Source organism: Neofelis nebulosa, chromosome 3 (assembly GCF_028018385.1).
Source record: "Neofelis nebulosa isolate mNeoNeb1 chromosome 3, mNeoNeb1.pri, whole genome shotgun sequence".
Taxonomy (NCBI): domain Eukaryota; kingdom Metazoa; phylum Chordata; class Mammalia; order Carnivora; family Felidae; genus Neofelis; species Neofelis nebulosa.
The window spans coordinates 117,235,333-117,256,494 of record NC_080784.1 but is presented as its reverse complement, the minus strand read 5'-3'; the positions used below and the strand labels follow the sequence as shown (position 1 = coordinate 117,256,494).

The 21,162-nt window shown below is 38.2% G+C and overlaps 1 protein-coding gene and 1 long non-coding RNA gene across 3 annotated transcripts; both read left to right on the top strand.

The window, feature by feature from the left end:
• The first annotated feature begins 1,559 nt into the window (after positions 1-1,559).
• Positions 1,560-2,658, top strand: LOC131507225 (very-long-chain enoyl-CoA reductase-like). Its single transcript, XM_058721726.1, has one exon. It carries the CDS (start codon positions 1,629-1,631, stop codon positions 2,553-2,555), a length of 927 nt encoding a protein of 308 aa, XP_058577709.1. The 5' UTR covers positions 1,560-1,628; the 3' UTR covers positions 2,556-2,658.
• A 3,882-nt stretch (positions 2,659-6,540) lies between these two features.
• On the top strand, positions 6,541-10,181 carry LOC131506153 (uncharacterized). Of its 2 annotated transcripts, XR_009258757.1 has the most exons (3): positions 6,541-6,763; positions 8,482-8,589; positions 9,926-10,181. It is a non-coding gene; the product is annotated as an uncharacterized LOC131506153 (long non-coding RNA). The 2 variants fall into 2 exon arrangements; XR_009258758.1 differs by lacking the exon at positions 8,482-8,589.
• The last annotated feature ends 10,981 nt before the right edge of the window (positions 10,182-21,162 follow it).

Genomic DNA, 21,162 nt, shown 5'->3' with positions numbered 1-21,162 from the left:
ATAGCCATTGTAAATGATAACAAAAACAGGAAGCAACCTAAATATCCACCATCAAGGGACTGAGTAAATGAGATGTGGAAAATCCATATAACAGCATATATGCAGTCATTCAAAAGTATGCAATGGTCTGCTAATAAAAACATAACTCCAATATTTATTCTTAAGTAAAAAAAAAATCAGCAATGCTCAGAATAGTGTGTATAGTAAGCTCCCCATTTGTGTGTAAATATATTATATAAAGGCATATACACATAAGTGCATGCATATGCACATAATATTTCAGGAAAGACAGTCTAGGAACCGGATGTACTGTGGTAAACCCTGTGAAATAGAACTGAGGTGAGGGAGTTGAAGGGTAGTCTCAGGTTGAGAGCCTCACTTTATTTCTTATCCTTTTGTGCTGTTTGTACTATTTACTATGTTATGTGATCTCTTTTCCCAGAATAAAAACTAAAAAGTTCTGACTTCTTTTAAATTTTTGCCCACACACACAGTATGTGACTTGACAGCCCACATTTCCTTACCTGAAAGAGTTCTGTAATCTTCAGATGTGAAAACTCCAGAAGCTTTTCTCCTCTCACTGATCATTTGTTAAAATGTTGAACAAAAGTTCTATCAGCCTTGATCCCTCAGAACCTCAATGTTTACCTTCATCCAACAAGAAAAGGTCCATTTATCACTACCCTTTATTTCCTATTTCTGAGCCAATTTCCTACTTGTGACAAAACATTTTCCCCAGTTCCATAGTGACACACCTTTTTTTCCTCAATGGCTTTTGATGCAGAACTTTGTTAAAAGCTTTTGAAAATGGAAATAGGTTTACATTTCATTTTGTCTTTTATTTACAGTCACATATGCATGTCCCTTCAGGGGAATATATAATGCGGTCAGCTGTAACTTCCTTTCATTTTTTAATTTTTTTTTAATTTTTTTTAACGTTTATTTATTTTTGAGACAGAGAGAGACAGAGCATGAACGGGGGAGGGTCAGAGAGAGGGAGACACAGAATCTGAAGCAGGCTCCAGGCTCCGAGCAGTCAGCACAGAGCCCCACGCGGGGCTCGAACTCACGGACCGCAAGATCATGACCTGAGCCGAAGTCGGCCACTTAACCGACTGAGCCACCCAGGCGCCCCTATAACTTCCTTTTATGAAAATGACATTGCTTTCCTCACCATAGTGTATATGCCCATTAGTTCCACTTTTACTTTTAATTTTCACTACCTTGACCACTTTATAATTTGATAATTTTCATAAAGTGAAACAGAATAGTGGATTTTTCACAATCCCTTCTGCGCCTCTTTTCATAGATTGGTGAGCCCTTCAAATATTGCTATTTGTCATTTCATTTTCCTCATTCTTCTCTGACGTGAACATTGACAGTCTTCAAAATTATCAATACACAGTACCTAATGCTGATTATTTGAGACTAGTTTGCCAATTAGTCATAGATATTTAATTAATATTTGGAGGAATATTATATATATTATATATATAATTATATATTATATATATATAATATTTGGAGGAATATTAATAATATTGGAGGAATAACAGGGAGCCTGTTCCTTGTCGCGCGCAGGTAGGCAGCAGCAGCAGCAGGATTAGTAGGGGTTGTGTGAAGAAGCCATGAAACACTATGAGGTGGAGATTCTGGACGCGAAGACGCTAGAGAAGCTGTGCTTCCTGGACAAGGTGGAGCCCCATGCCACCATTGCCGAGATCAAGAACCTCTTCACCAAGACCCATCCACAGTGGTACCCTGCCCACCAGTCCCTCCGCCTGGACCCCAAGGGCAAGTCCCTGAAGGATGAGGACGTCCTGCAGAAGCTGCCTGTGGGCACCACGGCCACACTCTACTTCCGGGACCTGGGGGCCCAGATCAGCTGGGTGACGGTCTTCCTGACCGAGTACGCAGGGCCCCTTTTCATCTACCTGCTTTTCTACTTCCGGGTGCCCTTCATCTACAGCCACAAGTATGACTTCATGTCCAGCCGGCACACGGTGGTGCACCTTGCCTGCATCTGCCACTCATTCCACTACATCAAGCGTCTGCTGGAGACGCTCTTCGTGCACCGCTTCTCCCACGGCACCATGCCCCTGCGCAACATCTTCAAAAACTGCACCTACTACTGGGGCTTCGCCGCATGGATGGCCTATTACATTAACCACCCTCTCTACACACTCCCCACCTATGGAGCTCAGCAGGTGAAACTGGCCCTCGCCATCTTCGTGATCTGCCAGCTTGGCAACTTTTCCATCCACATGGCCCTGCGGGACCTGCGGCCAGCTGGGTCCAAGACCAGGAAGATCCCATACCCCTCCAAGAACCCCTTCACCTGGCTCTTCCTGCTGGTGTCCTGCCCCAACTATACGTACGAGGTGGGATCCTGGATTGGCTTTGCCATCATGACACAGTGTCTCCCAGTGGCCCTCTTCTCCCTGGTGGGCTTCACTCAGATGACCATCTGGGCCAAGGGCAAGCACCGCAGCTACCTGAAGGAGTTCCGGGACTACCCGCCTCTGCGCATGCCCATCATCCCCTTCCTGCTCTGAGCCGCCGCCGGCTCCCAGGCTCCACCAAGCCAGGCTCTTCCTCTGTCCCAGCAGCATTCCGAGGGAGGAGGGGGGGACCACCACTGTCAGGCGCTTGGAATAAAACCTGCCTGCCCCGGCCAAAAAAAAAAAAAACAAACAAACAGTGTTACGCATTAATCTTCCCAAAAGATATTTATTAAGAATAACAGGGGAGCCTGAGTGATTCAGTCGGTTAAGCGTCCCACTTCAGCTCAGGTCATGATTTCATGGTTTGTGAGTTTGAGCCTGATCAGGCTCTGTGCTGACAGATCAGAGCCTGGAGCCTGCTTCATATTCTGTGTCTCCCTCTCTCTCTGCCCCTCCCCCACTCATGCTCTGTCTCTCAAAAATAAATAATAATTGAAAAAAAATTTTAAAAAGTAAAAGAATAACATATGTGCCAGACACTCTCATTGTTGCTGGGAATACCATGGTGAGCAAAACAGCCACGGTGCCTTCCATTATTCCATTATTAAACTTATAGCCCAATAGGCAAGACAGACATTTATCACATAATCACAGACATGTATAATCACTAGCTTTGATAAATGCTATAAAGGCAAAAGAAATGCAAGGAGCAATTCACATGGGAGTGAGGGTGGTGTCCTGTCAGAGAAAATGTCAACCATTGTGAGCCTTTGTCTGAACCATCATTGGTATGTACACTTGGCTATTTAAGACTTGTCAGCTTTCCTCTGGAGACCTGCAAAAGAGCTGGGCTTGTTTATATGCCTACTCTTCCTTGGTGCAAACCCTGCTATGCTTGTAATCATGGTTGGATTCCCTGACCAACTTCCTCTCTCTTTTGCTCTCTTCCCATTTGTTTGATCCAAGACCAGGAACTCCATGTTTCTCAAATGAGTATGGTCACAGATCCCACATGGCTTTTATGGTTTGTAAAATCAAGTCTTGGTTTTCATACTTTTAATCCTAGACAACACTTAATTTTAAATAAGCTGTTCATAATGATAGTTCAGCAGAAAGGCATGAACTTCTCGACCTAACAGGAATATCTTTTTCCTAATACCTGGTTGACTGACACTACTTTTGTTCTTATTAAACCAAGTTGGCATAGAAATCTTCCCCTAAAAATTTTTGTGTGATCAAGTCTCAAACAAAGAATATATTCATGTATCTTCTGGCAATTTTTAAAAAATAATCTCTAAGCCAATATTTGATTCTGTTCCCCCATGCTGAGACTACTATGCAAGCCTCCCTCAACTGCTCATCTGCCTTCTTTCTCTTCCCTTTCCCCAATTATCTGATAATGCTCCTGGATTAATCTTTCAAACATGCTCTCCTGCATGATTCATTATTGCCTCCAAGAGAAATTAGAAATGCCTTAGCTAGCTGTGTGAGGCCCTCCACATTCTACTTTTCACTTCTCTTTCCTGGTCTATCCAGGAAAGATACCCCTTCTTCAAGATCTACTAAGTACCTAGCTCTGTTTAACATTTTGTAAGAAGCACTTAAATATTTGTGAATAAATGTCTGCTTTTTATTATATATCCTGTTCAGCCAACCAGCAAAATCTTCACATTTCTTCTATGTATCCAAAGCCTAAATTTCTTTTAGACTTGGTTTTATAAAATTCACTGTGATCTTTCTACGGTGACATCACCTTTGTATAAACTCATGGGCTTCACTGCTTCTTCGGGAAATAAGGTTCCAGTAGGTATATGAAAACAGCTAGCAGGGATCTTCTCTTCAGTTTCTTTAGCCTGGGAAAATACAAGATGGGTTTGGATATTAAAAAGTAACCAACTGGGGCGCCTGGGTGGCGCAGTCGGTTAGGCGTCCGACTTCAGCCAGGTCACGATCTCGCGGTCCGTGAGTTCGAGCCCCGCGTCGGGCTCTGGGCTGATGGCTCGGAGCCTGGAGCCTGTTTCTGATTCTGTGTCTCCCTCTCTCTCTGCCCCTCCCCCGTTCATGCTCTGTCTCTCTCTGTCCCAAAAATAAATTAAAAAAAATGTTGAAAAAAAAAAATTTAAAAAAAAAAATAAAAAGTAACCAACTAAAATCTGAAAACTGTCATAGGTTCAGCATTGTACTAATATCACTGATGACCCAAATGTCTCTCTTTTATGAGCCTATGACTCATTCCTCTCTGACCAAAAATTTTGGCCCAAAATCCAGACAGGAAAAATTTTTACGAAATTGCTTACATCAAAATGTAAATTATCTGCATGGATTTGTGGGCACTGCAGCCTTCAAATAAAATTGTGTAGGGATATAAGTAAAATGAGTTCAAAGGAATCTTTAGATGTGTGAAGAAATATATACTATATTCTTTTCCCCACCCCCAAGGAAAGAGTACACAGCCAAATCTTTTTTTGTGGATAGACTGGGGGGCATGTAGTTTACGGTCATACATTTTAAGTTTGCTTGGATTTTAAGTGAGCCGTTCAACTCTTGGTGTGTCTCATTGTATAAAGATAATTATATCCTGCTCTCCCCACCAGGCCTAGAAGGAGACACTTCCCCATCTGAACTTTTCCTCCCCAAGGTATTCTGATGTTTGAATGAGGATGGGAATGCTGAGGCACTCATTCCAGCTTTTATGCTATACCAGACAAAATAACTCTTCTCTCTGTTGGGATTTAGAAAAATCCATCCGTGGTAAACCCCCTTGCCCAGAATATGTGCCATAGAAATGACCAGGGGGCCATATAACCATATAGTAATAAGCCATTCCTTCCACTGCCATCTGAAGGATCCTTGTATATTATAGCTATGATCACGTCACCACTTGGATCAAAAGCCTGATGTGGCTTCCCATTTGGGACATTCCATATAGACTTCCCATAAGCCTAACTACCCAATTTACCATTTAAGACTTTCACAATGTGGTTCCCACATACCTGATCAGTATAAATTCTCACCACTTTCTCACTTCTTCATACCAAATTATTTGCATTCCCCTGGACACTGCATGTGTTTCATTAATCTGCTTTTTTCATGCTATTCTCTCTACCGGAGGGTCTTTTTCCTGACTTTTTTTTAACCTGTTGAAGTCATAAGCATTCTTCAAGTTTCAACCAAATAAATTACCTCTTCTTTTGCAAAGCCTCCCTCAGTGCCACTGTCAAAGTGACCACTCCTTCTCTATCTCCCGATATTTTACAAACACTTTTGTTATGGAACCATGAGAAATACACTACTATTTTAGGTAAGCCACTGCAAGTTGGAGTGTATTTCTTCCAACAGCTTGGGCCATATCCTGATGCAATAGATCTAAAAGTTTAAGGGTCGAGCCATTGGGATTTTGAAGCAAATATACCATTTGCCATTAAATTTTCTTTCACTCTTCTTTCTATACTACTGATAGGTTTTCATTATATAAAATCACTATGCCAAAGCTACCCTAAATAATCTAGAGCTTCTCCTTTTATTTTCTTTCCCAGGTTGTAAATGTGGCCTCATATCTTTCTCCTGCGCTGCCACATCCCTGTAACCTGATTCTGTCTCCTAAATTCAATTGCTCAACCAGGCTTAATTAATATGAGGAACAACCTGAGATCATAAAGGGGAAAAGATATGTTCACTGTTCATAGAGTTCCATAGGAGTGGAAATACATCTAATACAATAGGGTGAGTGCAGTCCTAGTGTCTACACAAGATTGAGGGAGCATAGAGAAGGGAATGATTCATTGTCCCTGGTTTTGAAGGTCAGGTGTTAGTAAGCCACAAGAATCAGGCAGTGTTTTAGAGAAGGTAACATTTGAACTATCTCATTTCCCAGTGGGCAATAGGATAAAAGGAGATCCAGGTAGAGGGAATATCAGGTACAAAGGTGCAGAGTTTAGCGGCAGTATGGGAACCTCAAGTTATTCTGCATGAGTGGAGCTTATGGAACAAGGTGAGGCATGGCAGGATATATGGCTGAATGCCCGGTTAGGACCATGTCATAAAGGGCCTCATTCACTACGCAAAGGAATCCAGACTTTTAAGTTCTAAGGTTGGGGGCAGACATTTAATGGTTCTAAGCAAGAGGAGTTACAAAAAATTAGCTTTGTATTTGGAAGAGATTGAGACCAGACAAAAAGACACCAATTAAAAGGCTCTGACCTCCAAGGCCCCTTCAAAGAAAGAATTGAAGAGTACCAAAACTCAGAGGGAGTCAAAGGAGAAACAGAAAAAGCACCTGAACCGGGGCTGATGAAAAGTATCAACAAAAGGTCTTGCAGGTGGGTTGTATGAAGAGAGTATCAGAGAGGATGGCCAAGATAAATCCTAGCTTTTCAGTTTGGGTTGGGGCAGAAAAAGTCCTAAGTTCAGCATTAGACAAGCTGAGTTGGAGGAATCTGTGTACACCCTTGATGTGCTCATGCTGATCCCCCAAATGGCTTACTTGTAAAACTATACGCTGGGGGCGGGAGGTTAGAAATGATAAGAAGGAGTAGAGAGACATAAGTCCACATAATCCCCTCATTCATTTGTTCTGATTCCAACATTTAAGCTTTGGGGATGATAGGCTTTGAAACTACAGGAATAAAAATTAATATGAAGAGAAAGAATAGTTTCCCTTCTTGCAATTTTGTTCATACTTTTTTCTGGTTCCCAAATGGAAGCCTTTCCAATCAATTCTCCTTCTGTTGAAAGTAACACGGGAGAACCGGTGCTTGTTAAATGTTAAAGCTTTCCATAAATTGCATTTTAATTCCTACAATAAGCCTCCATTAAATTAGCATCATTATCCCAATTTTACAGATGAGAAAGCCTAGACTTTCTCAAGGTCCCCCAGCTGGTAAATGGTGGGGTGTGCATATAAATCTACAACTGTCTGGTTCTAAAGTCCATGCTTCTTCCATTCCATGACATTGACTATCAAGGAATATCTTGGCTCTGGAAATCAGGCTCAGGGTATTTGTCAGTTATGAGAACACCAAAAGGTTTCCCTGTCCCTGAAGCTGTAACATGCTCTAAGAAGCATTCCTCCACAGACGCATTTCTGCCAAATGTTTAAAGTCAATTTCAGGGGGCGCCTGGGTGGCTCAGTCAGTTAAGTGGCTGACTTCAGCTCGGGTCATGATCTCGCGGTCCGTGAGTTCAAGCCCCGCGTTGGACACTGTGCTGACAGCTCAGAGCCTGGAGCCTGTTTCAGATTCTGTGTCTCCCTCTCTCTGACCCTCCCCCGTTCATGCTTTGTCTCTCTCTGTCTCAAAAATAAATAAACGTTAAAAAAAATTTAAAAAAAAAAGTCAATTTCAGAAATGATCACACCTACCTTATTCCATGTAAGAAATCCTTTTGATAATTTGCTGAAACTAAATGAAAAACCATCCAATCAAATAATACATGATCAAGCAGAAGAATGTAAGAATTATGAAAAAATCCTTCCGAATCATTCTTTTTTTTTTTTTAATTTTTTTTTTCAACGTTTTTTATTTATTTTTGGGACAGAGAGAGACAGAGCATGAACGGGGGAGGGGCAGAGAGAGAGGGAGACACAGAATCGGAAACAGGCTCCAGGCTCCGAGCCATCAGGCCAGAGCCCGACGCGGGGCCTGAACTCACGGACCGCGAGATCGTGACCTGGCTGAAGTCGGACGCTTAACCGACTGCGCCACCCAGGCGCCCCTCCTTCTGAATCATTCTATATGGAGTTCAACTACTACCACTTGGGAGGTACTGCACACATTCTCCTTTCACTGGACAGTCAACCTACCAATACCGGCTTCTAAGTCTTCTCAGCCCCCTATAAGAGGTTTTCAGTCCTAACAGAGCTGCACGACTAGGGAGGATAAGAGATTTCTCTTGGAATCCCTGTGTGAAAAGATCAAAATTCTATTTAAACCAAACACAAATACTACTTGATAGATTATTATACTACATGTCTTAATCAGCATTTTCTGTTGGTGCTTATCTTACCCAGCAAAGCACATTACCTTGTGCGTTTTCCTAGGAAACTTCAAAGTGCCCTTTGCGCGACCATGGAAAGATGATGAGCCGTAAAAGAAGTGCTTGGAAAGCAACTTGCATTCCCTTAACAGCTCTAACCACACTACACAGCGTATGTCAAAATGTTAAAGAGAACAGAAACTCCTAACGCTTTGTGCAATGTATACAATTCCTGAGCTTTGATGTTTCTGTTTCTGCCCCTTTAGTTGTACAGAATTGCTTGGGTTTTTTTGTTGTTGTTGTTTTAAATCTTTCATGTCTCATTACTGACCTGTCAAACATTATTTTAACTTAAAGAGTAGCTGACGCCTTGCAGTAAACCTTGAAATCCCCCTTTTAAAAACAATCTGCCTTTATACTATACATCTCTATAGTATGGCTATGTTTTTATTACCAGGAACATGTCTTGGAGAGAAATCCTCTATGCAAGTATTTATGTCCGAACAAATGTAGCCACATGAGTCCAGACTTGGTTTTTTGCACTAATGCTACATGCCTGGTGTCTCAATGAGTTAAAATGGAAATTCAGAGGCTTTGAAAACTTTAGGGATGTCAAAGGCATCTCCCCATTTTTTCAGACTCCCCTTTTACACCCTGAATTATTCTCTTAACACCACTTTCTGTGTTATGCATTTTCACAAATTTAAGGTAATTACCTAACTCCTAAATCAATTTTTCTCTTCAGAATGAATTAAACATTTCTCTCAGGTAACCATTTCATTTGGCTCAGTAAAGATTACTCCTTCTCCACTATCACCACCACCATTATCACCAACTCCCACTTTTTTCATTGTTTTGGCAAACACTGACTTGATTTCCCTTCCTTCCCCTCCCCCCTTGCTGGTTTTTTCCTCCTCCTGAACAGACCCTTTGAAGTGTTTCCCAACAGCTTCATTGAGGAGGAGGTAACAATGCACAGAAATGCTGTGTGACTTAGTGAGCTTGAAAGATCTGGACATCAGAGGGAAGGAAGTGGGGGATCTGCATAAAAGAGGTTTTCTTCATGATTGAACTGAATGGAATTGTTCTGGAGGAAGTGATACACGTTCCCATTCATGGATGGTAGTGTTATACTGAAAGGGTGGCAGGAGATACTATAATTGGACTCCCTCACAAGTGTTTCAAAGCTACTGCATTATCATAAATGGCATTTTTTCCATTTATATCCTGCAATTGTTAGTCATTGTTTATAAGAATACTGTAGTATTAGCCTTGTATTTTTTGGCCATTATGAGAATTGCTTTCATTGATGGGCAAGCTAGAGTCATAGTTTTCAAAGTCATTCTTGTGTAAGGTACCAAATTACATTCACTGAGATGATAATAAATGTGGGTACTTTTTAAACAATTTTAATAAAGCACATACTTTGAATAAAAGTGCATTCGTTCTTACTTTAAAACTATGGACTAATCCATTTCCACTTAAAGCTTTTCTTATTTTATTTTTAGGATTCTGAATAGAAGATTCAAAAGGAAATTTTTAATGACCGTGCCTGTATTTGAGCAATTTTCCCCAAGATGCGCTTTGGTAAATTCCCCACATTTTCTAACTGCAAGAATTCATCAGACCTCAGGAAATTTTCTCCTATACCTTTTACCTTTCCAACAGCAACAACATACCCTCACCCAAAAAGAGAAACTTTACGTGAAATTGAGGTCACTGCCTATGCTTGGATCAGCTCTGAATACAGTCCCTTGGTGTGTGTGTGTGTGTGTGTGTGTGCTCTATTTTTATTTTTTAAGTTTTTATTTTAATACCAATTAGTTAACATACAGTGTTATATTAGTCACTGTTTTGTTACCTTAACCTGCCTTACCCTCAGGTCTCTCTCCTTTGAGACAAGAGGGTCAGACTAAATTCCTGAGATCTCTTTAATCTAGGTTTAACATTCCATAAACAAACAAACAAACAAAAACAATAAATCAATGAGTGAAGAAACTACCTTGAGAGGGGAGTAAAGCCAGATTTATATGTGTGTTTTTGAACAGTTCTGAGGTTACACATTGAGTTTTTCGTTCTTTCATCCATCCATTCATTCATTCTTAGTCTTTTTTTTTTTTTGAGCACCAGTCTCTTTATGTTCTGAGTATAAATATAATATTCCCAAAGAACTCACAATCTAATGAATCAGCATTCTCAATTTTTTATAGACTCCTCTGTTTCCTTAGGTGCTAAGAATATATTTTTAAAACAATGCTTTCCTACTTCTTACTGCTAATAGAGGTTTTGCTAAATAAAACCTGACTGCTTAAATAAGATATGCATTTCTAACTATTTGAGAAAGTAATTATATCTCTGATATAATTCGGGAGTGGATATATAAGTAATCTTTTAAAAATCAGTTTAATTTTTTTAATTTTTTATTGTCTCACTCTCTCTCAAATGTACAAATTACTCAGCTACACATGCTCAGGGAATGTTTCATGATTCCCAAAGGTCCTTTCTTCCAGAGTCCCTTTCCTCTCTTCTTCTTCTTTTAATGTCCATCTTCATATTTTAAAGTCTAAATAAATGTACCCAGGGAATTATAAATTGATTTATTTTTGCTCTTTTTCCTATAAATATGTCCAATTAGTTAATTTTATGATTCTTAAGTATCAATTACATCTGACATAGGTGACTTAACCTACATTTTTCTTACATTTTTTTTGGTTTTGAGCTTTTTTTTCACAGGAAATGGCTAAGGATATACTTCACATGCAACTCAATAACATGCTAATAAATCTGGTTCTCTCTTGCTTCTTTATAATTATGGTGCTTCAACTGTAACCTTATTAATTTCAACACCTTTCATTTTCACTTATTTTCTCTAACTGCAGATAAACTTCTAGAAGTATCAAAACACTTATTTCCTTTTATTTCCCTCCCCCTTCCTCCATAACAAAGAAACAAACAAACAAACAAACACTAGAGCATGCCATAAAGTCTGCAGACAGGAACCCTCTTCAACAATAGGAAAAAAGCACTGACTGCTTTCCATAACCTGTAAGTGACTATCAGTAAGGATGTTCTACTTTATATCTACTTTGTGCAGCAAGGGAAAAATGTTGAGAATGTAAAGTTAATTTTGGTGAAAATAACCACAAGTTGGTAGAATTTAAAATTTTAAGGGAATTGCAGAGCAAAGTAAAAAAAAAAAAGAAAAAGAAAATTCATGTCAATTATAGTTTCAACAGCCTTGGAAAATAACAGAAGGATGTACTAGGTAAGATACTGGTGACCCGGATGATCAGACTACCAGCACATTTATAGAGCTATACGTGAAAACCGGAAGGTCTAAGAGCCTGAAGACGATACGCCAATCTCCCCACAGAGCCTGGTTGCTTACATTGCTGTGCTGTTGGTGTCTTGCATACAATACAAGAAACAAGCACAACTCCCAATATAATCAAAACATGATTTTGTTTTTGTGTACCGTGGTCCCTTTAAAATGTACTCAGGGGTGGTAATCTTCTGACCCTGATGAGACCTCAAGGTCACTTGAAGTTGTAAACACAGGCTCAATTTGGTAAGTAAAATGTCACACCCTATGTAATATAATTCTACATTTTATGTTGTATTAAATACTCCCTCCTTTCTAGCTGGCTAGAACCTATTGGGTTTGTTACAGAACAGATGGTCAGTTTCTTATTTGCTTCCCCCTTCCCCATCACTCACTTGAACTCTCTTCCTTGGCACTTCAGGTTGCCCACACCTCACACACAGGGTCTTGCTATTAGAATCCATCATCCTCCTTGAGGGTCAAAACAGGTCTTCCCTTACATGGGTAGCCCACATCCGATTCACTGAAAACACACTGTCCCAAGCTCAATAGAAGTGGGCAATGATCCAAACAGAATGTGTTTCCCCCTCTCTGGCATGAATTAAGCATCTTCTGATGATGCCAGTTAACCATAGTGAACATATTTCAAGCTTTTGAATGATTGCATGGAAGTCCCCATCACTACGCTTGAGGTGAAGAAGGAAGCACTCTAAGCCTTCCCTCGTTGAGATACATAAGGCCAACAACCAATGACAGATCTGAAAAAAACTATTATCCCTTCTCATTCTTTTTAAAATATTCCTCAGGGGTTTTAACTGTATCAAACTGGTTCTGTGTCATCTATTTGGAAATTTCCTCTTCATATTCTAACATGTTAGAAATTCACATCTATTGTGCCTTGATTCCTTGCTCAAAATACCAATTTTTTACAACCAATTATAAAGCCACTAATAGGTCTTCTGTCCCTGAGGGCCTGCTCATTTGTTCAGTGAGTTTACGTGGAGGGGACAGCGCTTGTTAATGGCTGCAGATCAAGGTTAGCAAACTCAAGTTCTTTTGGACAGGAACATGGGTGAATGACTCTGGTCAGGTGGGAACTGTAGTCTATTACGAGAACATGCCAGTCCAAAGGGGAAGATGTCACTTGGCCATTGTGAGTTCAGTGACACCAAACTTTCTAATTTTTCAAGAGAAGTTGAAAATAAAAGTTTTTTATGTGCCATCTGTGTATTTTACGTGTAGGCTTAAAATGGCCTGAGAACCTCATTCAGGTCACACACTGGAAGATTAGTGGACTAGGTTCTGATAGAAGATCAGCAGTTTGTGATTTTCATTATAAGTTGTGCTCTCAGCTATGCCCAGCTGTCATTCACAGTCACGTGTTTGGTGACTAGGAACTCAGGTGAGAGGAGAGCAACAGAGTAACTCTGTCCTGAGAATAAAGCCCAGTGTAGAAACCTGGAATTCTCTTCATGTGTAAATAAATGAACATTTAAGACACTTTAATGCAAATCTGGAAAAGGATAGGGTGGTGGGTAAATGTACTTTTGTTATTCAGGATGGTAGCTATTTTTCACCTTCCTTTTACATTTACAAACAGTCCATTTAGAAACAGTCAGATGAATAAAACAAGCAGAACAGGTTTCTTCTAATCACACTAATCCTGTACTAAGCATACCCCTCTTCCTGCTTGCTTTGGCTATTCAAGTGTTGGTGGTGATATAAGTGTTGAAGGTCATTATCTACCAGGGGGATTAATCCCCATTGGGCGGTTGCATTTGCAACCTAAATTTAAAATGTTTTTCTCAGATACTTTGAACCAACAATTTCAAGCTGCTGAATCTTAGATGCCATCCCAAGAGCTTCAAATGGAATATTATATTATAATACCTCCACACCCATTAATCTCTCACCACCACACACATACACACAAACACACACAAACTTCTGGAAAAAAAATAATGTTTAAAGCAATGCTGGCTGCATGGGCTGTGGGTACAGAGGGTTTATTTTACTATTTTATTTACTTTTGTTTATGCTTGACATTCTTTATAATAATATATTGCAAATGCAGCAGAGACTTGGTTATAACAACCAGTAATGCAATCAAAATATTAGATTATTGGGTATAAGTAATTTTTATTTATAAATAAGCTCCTCATATTATAATCATCTTGCCATAGAAAATCACATTAAATATCTAATGTTGAGTCATTACCCCAACGTAAATACTTACATGGTTACCCACTTCTTATTGGTTTATAATTCCATGGACACAGAGTAACTTGAGTTTGGATGTGTTTTCATTTACTCTAAACTATGTAGACAAGAAGGGTTTAATGAAATTTTTCAAGGGTATTCCCTACAGTAAACCTAACTTTTCATTGCTTTAAAATGCAATATAGTGCCTTGAAGGAAATGGGGGCTCATAAGTGTTTACTAAATACAGAAAAAAGTTAATAAATAGTAGCTAAAGCAGAGTACTAACGTTACACAATGACTTCTTACTTCAGGTAATTTGAGCTTAAAGTGTGGAAAATATATCTGAAGGTTGTTGATTACATACTTTGAAAGCAACCATAAACACCACATACATATGCATGTACATCGAAAAGAGATTCGTGAACATGTGTGAAAAGATTTGCCAGTTAGCTCTAAAAAGTTAAGATTTGTTGAAATGTATTTAATTGTGACATAAAATCAAATAATTTAAAGCCCAAACTCTTAATATATACTACAGTGTGCTGATAAACGTGCAGTGTTTGAGGAAACATGTGACTGACACATATCTAAAAAATAAACTAAAATTTTATATCTCCATTTGTCCAGCTTTTAAATGACTTACAACAGAATAAAAAAAAGTTTCGGGGGCTGCTGCAGAGCAAAAATGGCTGGTTAAAACATCTCATTCTTAAGATGTCTTCAAATTTGGGGTACTGAAAGGAAAGATTTTTTTTTTTAACGTTTATTTATTTTTGAGACAGAGAGAGACAGAGCACGAATGGGGGAGAGTCAGAGAGAGAGGGAGACACAGAATCCGAAACAGGCTCCAGGCCCTGAGCTGTCAGCACAGAGCCCGACGCGGGGCTCGAACCCACAAACTGTGAGATCGTGACCTGAGCCGAAGTCGGACGCCCAGCCGACTAAGCCACCCAGGCGCCCCAAGATTTTTTTATTAAAGAGTCAGAAAATGAACAGGGAGGAAAACTCTAGCCAAAGCATTGTCACATTAAAACAGATCCAAGCCCTGCTGATCTTCTCCAGTTTTTCCTTCAAGCAAATCAAAGATGCCTAACTTTAAGAGATCAAACTGCCAGAGGTCTGTTTCATTTAAGAGCCATAAATTTAGGAGGGGCCCAGAAACACATCTTCATGAGCAGCAGTTTTCGGGAATAAGGAAATGCCTATAATAGCACACTATTTGAAAGCCATGGACAGTAGAGATGCTCAAGAAATTTTGGTTAATAAGCATTCTAGCAAGGAATATAAATTGTTTCTAGAAAGGCCCTTTCTACTTTAAGAGATTAACTTGGATATTCATAGTAAAATACCACCAAGAGCCAGGAATTTTCCAAGAGCCAGGTTTATCATTATAGGAATTGGTATTCTTATTGACATCCAGGACATTTTTTCAATGGGCAATATTTTCTGCTGGAATTGGTCCCAGGAAATGGTCCTCTGATTTATTCAAGAAGAAAAACTTTTATATAAAATATGGGTCAACAGCTGGTATCTTGTAGGTCCTCATCCAAAGGTGGCATAAATAAGGCAAACATGGCAAGCCTCAGTTCAAAAGAGACCATAATACTCTATGATCTTTATGGAATTCTCCTTCAAATACTTCAAAGCTTCTGATAGATAATATGTCATGAACTCGAAGACAGATAAGGGAAAAAATACCATTTCCTTACTTCATGGGCATAAAATCCAAAAAGATGAAAAGAGAAATGACTCTAACCTAGGCTTCTCTTCAGAAAAAAAACAAAAAAACAAAAAAACAAAAGAACACCACTACCAACACCAACAACAAAAAACACCATATAAATCTAACAAAATACATCCAGTCACAGCTATGTGTATAATTTCGGCAAAACTAGTTATTTTCTTATTTGATCATTTAGGCAAAAACAATAACTTGTTTAATGAATTACCATTACTCCTGTAGCTTCCTTCTCTCATCCAGCTTCCAGAATGTCTACCAAGGTTTCTAAAACACAACCTGTTATTTTCATTATCTTAATCAAAATCTATAGGGGATCCACATGGTCTGCACTGGACTAACTAAAGGATCCTCTGAGTGGCATTCTTCAATCTACACTACTCTTCACTCATTCATTCATGCATCTCCCTCCCTATGACTTTTCCTACACTCTAACCATATTAAGATACTCAATATTACTTATGCAAGGTGGTAGACTTCTATATTTCTGTATCTTTTCTTCTTCTATTTCTCCTATTGTAAATGCTTTTACTTTTGTTCATGTGATAAAAGAAAATTCTAATTCATATCAAGATGAAATTCACACATTTTATTGAGAATCAATTCTTGAATCTTTCATCTAAGAAAATAAATCATTTCTTTCTCTGTGTTCCTCTAACAATTCATTCACATTTTTTTTTTTTAATTTTTTTTTTTCAACGTTTTTTATTTATTTTTGGGACAGAGAGAGACAGAGCATGAACGGGGGAGGGGCAGAGAGAGAGGGAGACACAGAATCGGAAACAGGCTCCAGGCTCCGAGCCATCAGCCCAGAGCCTGACGCGGGGCTCGAACTCACGGACCGCGAGATCGTGACCTGGCCGAAGTCGGACGCTTAACCGACTGCGCCACCCAGGCGCCCCTCATTCACATTTTTAATAGAGCTCTTACTGTGCTGTAATTGGTTGAATAGATGTTTGTTTCTTTCACTGGATGTCAGGACCATGGCTTACTTATGTCCATAACTTATACCTCAGACTGTTGCCTGGAAACTCAATGGGCATTTGTTAAACAGAAGAAATTAGATGTAGATACTTATAGAACCCACTTTTTTTGACATTAAGATTTTTCAAGTCGGTTGGTATATTTACATCTCTGTGCTAGCAGGTGTGAGCATTCACAGCATAGGAAGGAGACAGGTCTCAACTTGGATCCTCCCATCATTAGAAGGGACTGGAAGACAAGTAGATGCCAATAATGCAATTCTACATCCAATGTAGTAGTTATGTTGAAACCTGATTCAAAAAGAAGTCTCTGTTCTTAGGATTATTCCGTTTTGCTCATCAGGAAATATATTCTTCTGAGATTAACATAATTCTTTGTAAATTAATTCTCTACTGGTACCAAATGAAATATTTGCCCAGTTTTAGCACTTATATTAAGGTTCTCCATTCCAAATGATGCTGGTACACAATTATCAGTGTGGATGCTCTGACTTATATATGTGCCTCTTACAGATGACTTTAGAGAATGAGGTGGGATTCACCTTTACTATAACTGCTCTGAGGTAATTGTACTGAAATGTTTCTAAGACCCCAAAGCTGCAAATCAAACCATTTTGAATTTTGAAATGAATCTTGGCCAGACCACTAAGTTTTACCTATCCCATCAGAGAAGAATGGATCATTTCTATGCCTTGAGAGTGTTTGTGCCTTTATACCTCAGTTACTCTTTGAAACGAGTTTTCAGTGATAAAGACAACAAATAATTTTGTAAAATTAGCTGATTCCAAATGACTGCCCCATGGAAATTCCATCTAAAGTAATGCTGGGCCACAAACAAATATTGTATGTTGAATATAGTCTAAAATAAAGTAATGTGGCCTCCTTTGAGATGCATATGAGACAGTTGATAGAAAATTTACCTTTTTAAACTCTACAGAGTAATATAAGTTACTAAGAATCTCTTGCTTTAATGCTGAGCTTTATTTGTCAAAATACCAGTGCAATAACCATATTTGAATTCAAAGCATTCTAGGTCATTTGTAAGAAAGAATACAGTGTACTGTTTTTGTGGGATATATGGGTGATTGGACCATTTACATCTAAATATAAACAGTAAAAATTCCTTAGATAAATATGATGTACTTTGAGTTATGTGGTCTGAAATGCAATGAATGGTTAATCATGGAAGCCAGAAAGTTCTAGGAGAAATTTCATTTGGAACATCAATATATAGGCTACATGCCAAATGAAAATTTCACTCTGCTGGAACATGCTTCCTTTCAATTCAAGGAAGGAAGAATAAAATGGTATGTAAGATTGTGCAGGAACTTTATATTTCAGAGACACGATAGGAAAAGAAATATATCTCAAGAGACAACTTCAGGGAAGGGGGTGATTTCTCAGTCTTCCCAAGTTTCCAGAAGACTGTCACACAAATTTTTTCTACTCATATAAAGTTCACTGAGAAGACTGGGAGGAGGGAATGAAGGGGCTTGGGGGGGAGGAATTCTTTGTCTGCTTAGTAAATCTGCTAACTTTGCAAATCTACTGGGGTCTTCAGAATGTGTAGCCCATTCAGATCTAGTAAACACAGAATGATAGAATATGTCTTCTATATATTTATTTTCTCATTACCTTTGAAGAAACCACTGATGCAATATTTTTATTTTCTTTTTTAGAGTCCCACTCACACACATACCTTTAATATTGTCTCTCAGTTCATCTGAGATAGATTTGTATTAGTAGAAAAAAGATCATTTTTACAAAGCACACCCCACTTATTCTTAAGATAAATTAACTTCGAGCAACCTCATGGGGAAAAGGGGACACTTATAATTGCTCAAAAGAAAAAACATGTTTTACACAAGTTATTAAGCCAAGGAAGTGATATACAGAAAATACATATAAGGAACACAAGAGGAATTTGGAGTCAAAGAGCATAATCCTTTTTGTCTTTTATAATTTCTCTATTGAGTGGTACAAACATGAAATTGTTTTTCTGCTCTTCCATGTTAGTGGTTGCTTTGAGGATATGTTCACCTACCTCAGTATCGGTCACAGTTATTTGTGGGGTTTTTCTTGTGTCATGTTCCCAAAAGGTGCTAAAATTGATTTTCTTCTATGCAAAATTATTTTGGTGCATTTTACATGTGTCCCAAGCTTCAATGACATTTGGTTATCATTAAATGACTACAGAGAAGGAAAAATAAGAAAGGAGAAGCATTCCAGTTCTTATATGCAGTCACTCAGATCTCTAACTCTTTGAGAACCAAGAATTCTTTGCTCCATTAACAGAACAATAGCATTCTTAGGCTTGGGGGAAAAATGTGTGTGTGTATGTATATATATATATATATATATATATATATATATATATATATATATAACAAAAGAGTTACAAAGCCACAGTATTTCTGCAAGAGATATCATTAATTATGCATTCTGTCTCAAACTCCATGCCAATTTTCTCCTTGACAAACCACAGACAGATCTTTCCTGGCTCTGTATTTAAGATAAGAAATAATAGATGGAGGGCAAGGACGAATGTTAGAAACTTGGTTGAATCTTGTGTTTGTCTAAACCCATTTATGACAAAGTCTATTCATAATAACATACTTTTATTAGCTTTTATTTAGTCTTTTACTCTGGGCAAAAACAAATGGTCAATATTGGCTAAGTGATTTCCTGGTACTAGTCCTAATACTGGTCCTATACAGATCTAGTGGGCAAGCTATAGCTCTTCTGGGAGAATAAGGGTTGGGAAGATGGCCTAGAATTAAAAAAAATAATAAAAATGGCCTAGAAAACTAATAATTTTAAAGAACACAAAAGCTCCTGTGTTCTAATTCCACTCATTTTCTTTTTACATATTTCAGTGATGTGTTTGAAAAGCCCAAATATGTCTGATATTGAGACTAGAATGTTCCTTCTACATGCTTATGACATGACTATGTCACAGACTATCAGAACTCTCAAGGGAAAATTGGTTCTGCTTGCTAGCTGTTATCAGAAAAGTTTGCTTAAAATCATTTACTTAAAAACCAAAATTATTTGCGTCAATTATCTTCCAAAATGTACTTGATCATATCAACACCATGTAACAAGATAATTAATTTAGTTACTTGAGCATACATTTGTAATTCATTCATGCTGGTAGATTCACCAAGGAAACCAGTTTCTTAAAACCAGATGTTCCATCAGTACATTTGCTGTGATATTTTTTTCTATAGCCATGGTGGGTGGCTGGTAACGTATGTTTTGAAAATGTTCCAGTCTAAATCATCTTGATCACATTGTATGGTGAAGAACTTTGGAGGCTTAATAATCCATTTATTCATATGCTGGGAAAAAAAAAACTCTAAACTGTTTCTTAAGTAAACTCTTGGATCTCCCTACTCCATTAGCCCACCTTGATGTAGGAATTGGGTGGCCATCTATTCAAAAAGTAGTGTTGATTTTTGGTCTCATTTTCACAAGAAGTCGTCAACCCTCCTGTTCAGTTAGTTGATTTCTTAAATGCAGAATCTGTCCTTAATCAGTCACAAGAAATTGTTCATTAACAGAGAACATACTTTCAAACCATTTGCTAACTAACTTCTATGAGAAGCCATTTGTGAACGGAATTTCATTTCTGGAGATTGTTTTGAAAAAAAGAAATGCATGTCTCCCTATATACATCCTTGTTTTTAACTCCTGAATCATGCTGTGCTATCAAAAAGCTGCATATTTAGACCATATTTTCTTAGCCTCTATCAAGATATTTTCTTTGCTGTACTTTGACATTTTGCCCTTGGCTTACATTAATGGATATCCTAAAAAATGCTTTATGAAATAGACTGCTATAATTACTTAATAAAGCTATTAAAATGTCATCTACTACATAACCCAGAATCCTGAATACAAAGACCCACTCAAGACATGGGCTTGACCTTACAAAGAACTAGTGTGTCTTCTCTTTAAGTGAGAATAGCATTCCTGTAAACTGATTATAGCTCCTTCCTTCAGCTGCCAAGAAGCTCAGAGTTAAATTTATTAATTAAAAGTATGAAGCTATTAAAGTCTTTATAGTATAAATTTCTTAATTCTAAATTTTATATGAATTTGCTTTTCTCTTCTATATTTTAATGCCCTTGACTTTTTAATTTATGCTGGTATTTCTGGATTTCTGGATTTCTGGTATATTACTGAAAGACATTTCAAAATATTTTGTTACACAAGACAGGTTCCAGGTGAAAAGAAAGAGAAATAACCAAATATCCCAGAGTGTTGTAAAAGATACTGAAAAAAGATATGAGTGGGGGAGAAAAGAAAGGGTGATGGAGAAATCATTAGAACACTAACGGAGGAAAGTAAAGGTAATAATGAGTGAAATTAGAAGTAAAGAATTTGAGGATGATATGTAGTAAGGTTGAAGGAGACTGACAAAATGATGAAAAAAATACAGAGTAGAATGTAGTACGTGAAAGGAAATATACATCAAAAGACAGAAGTCTACATTCT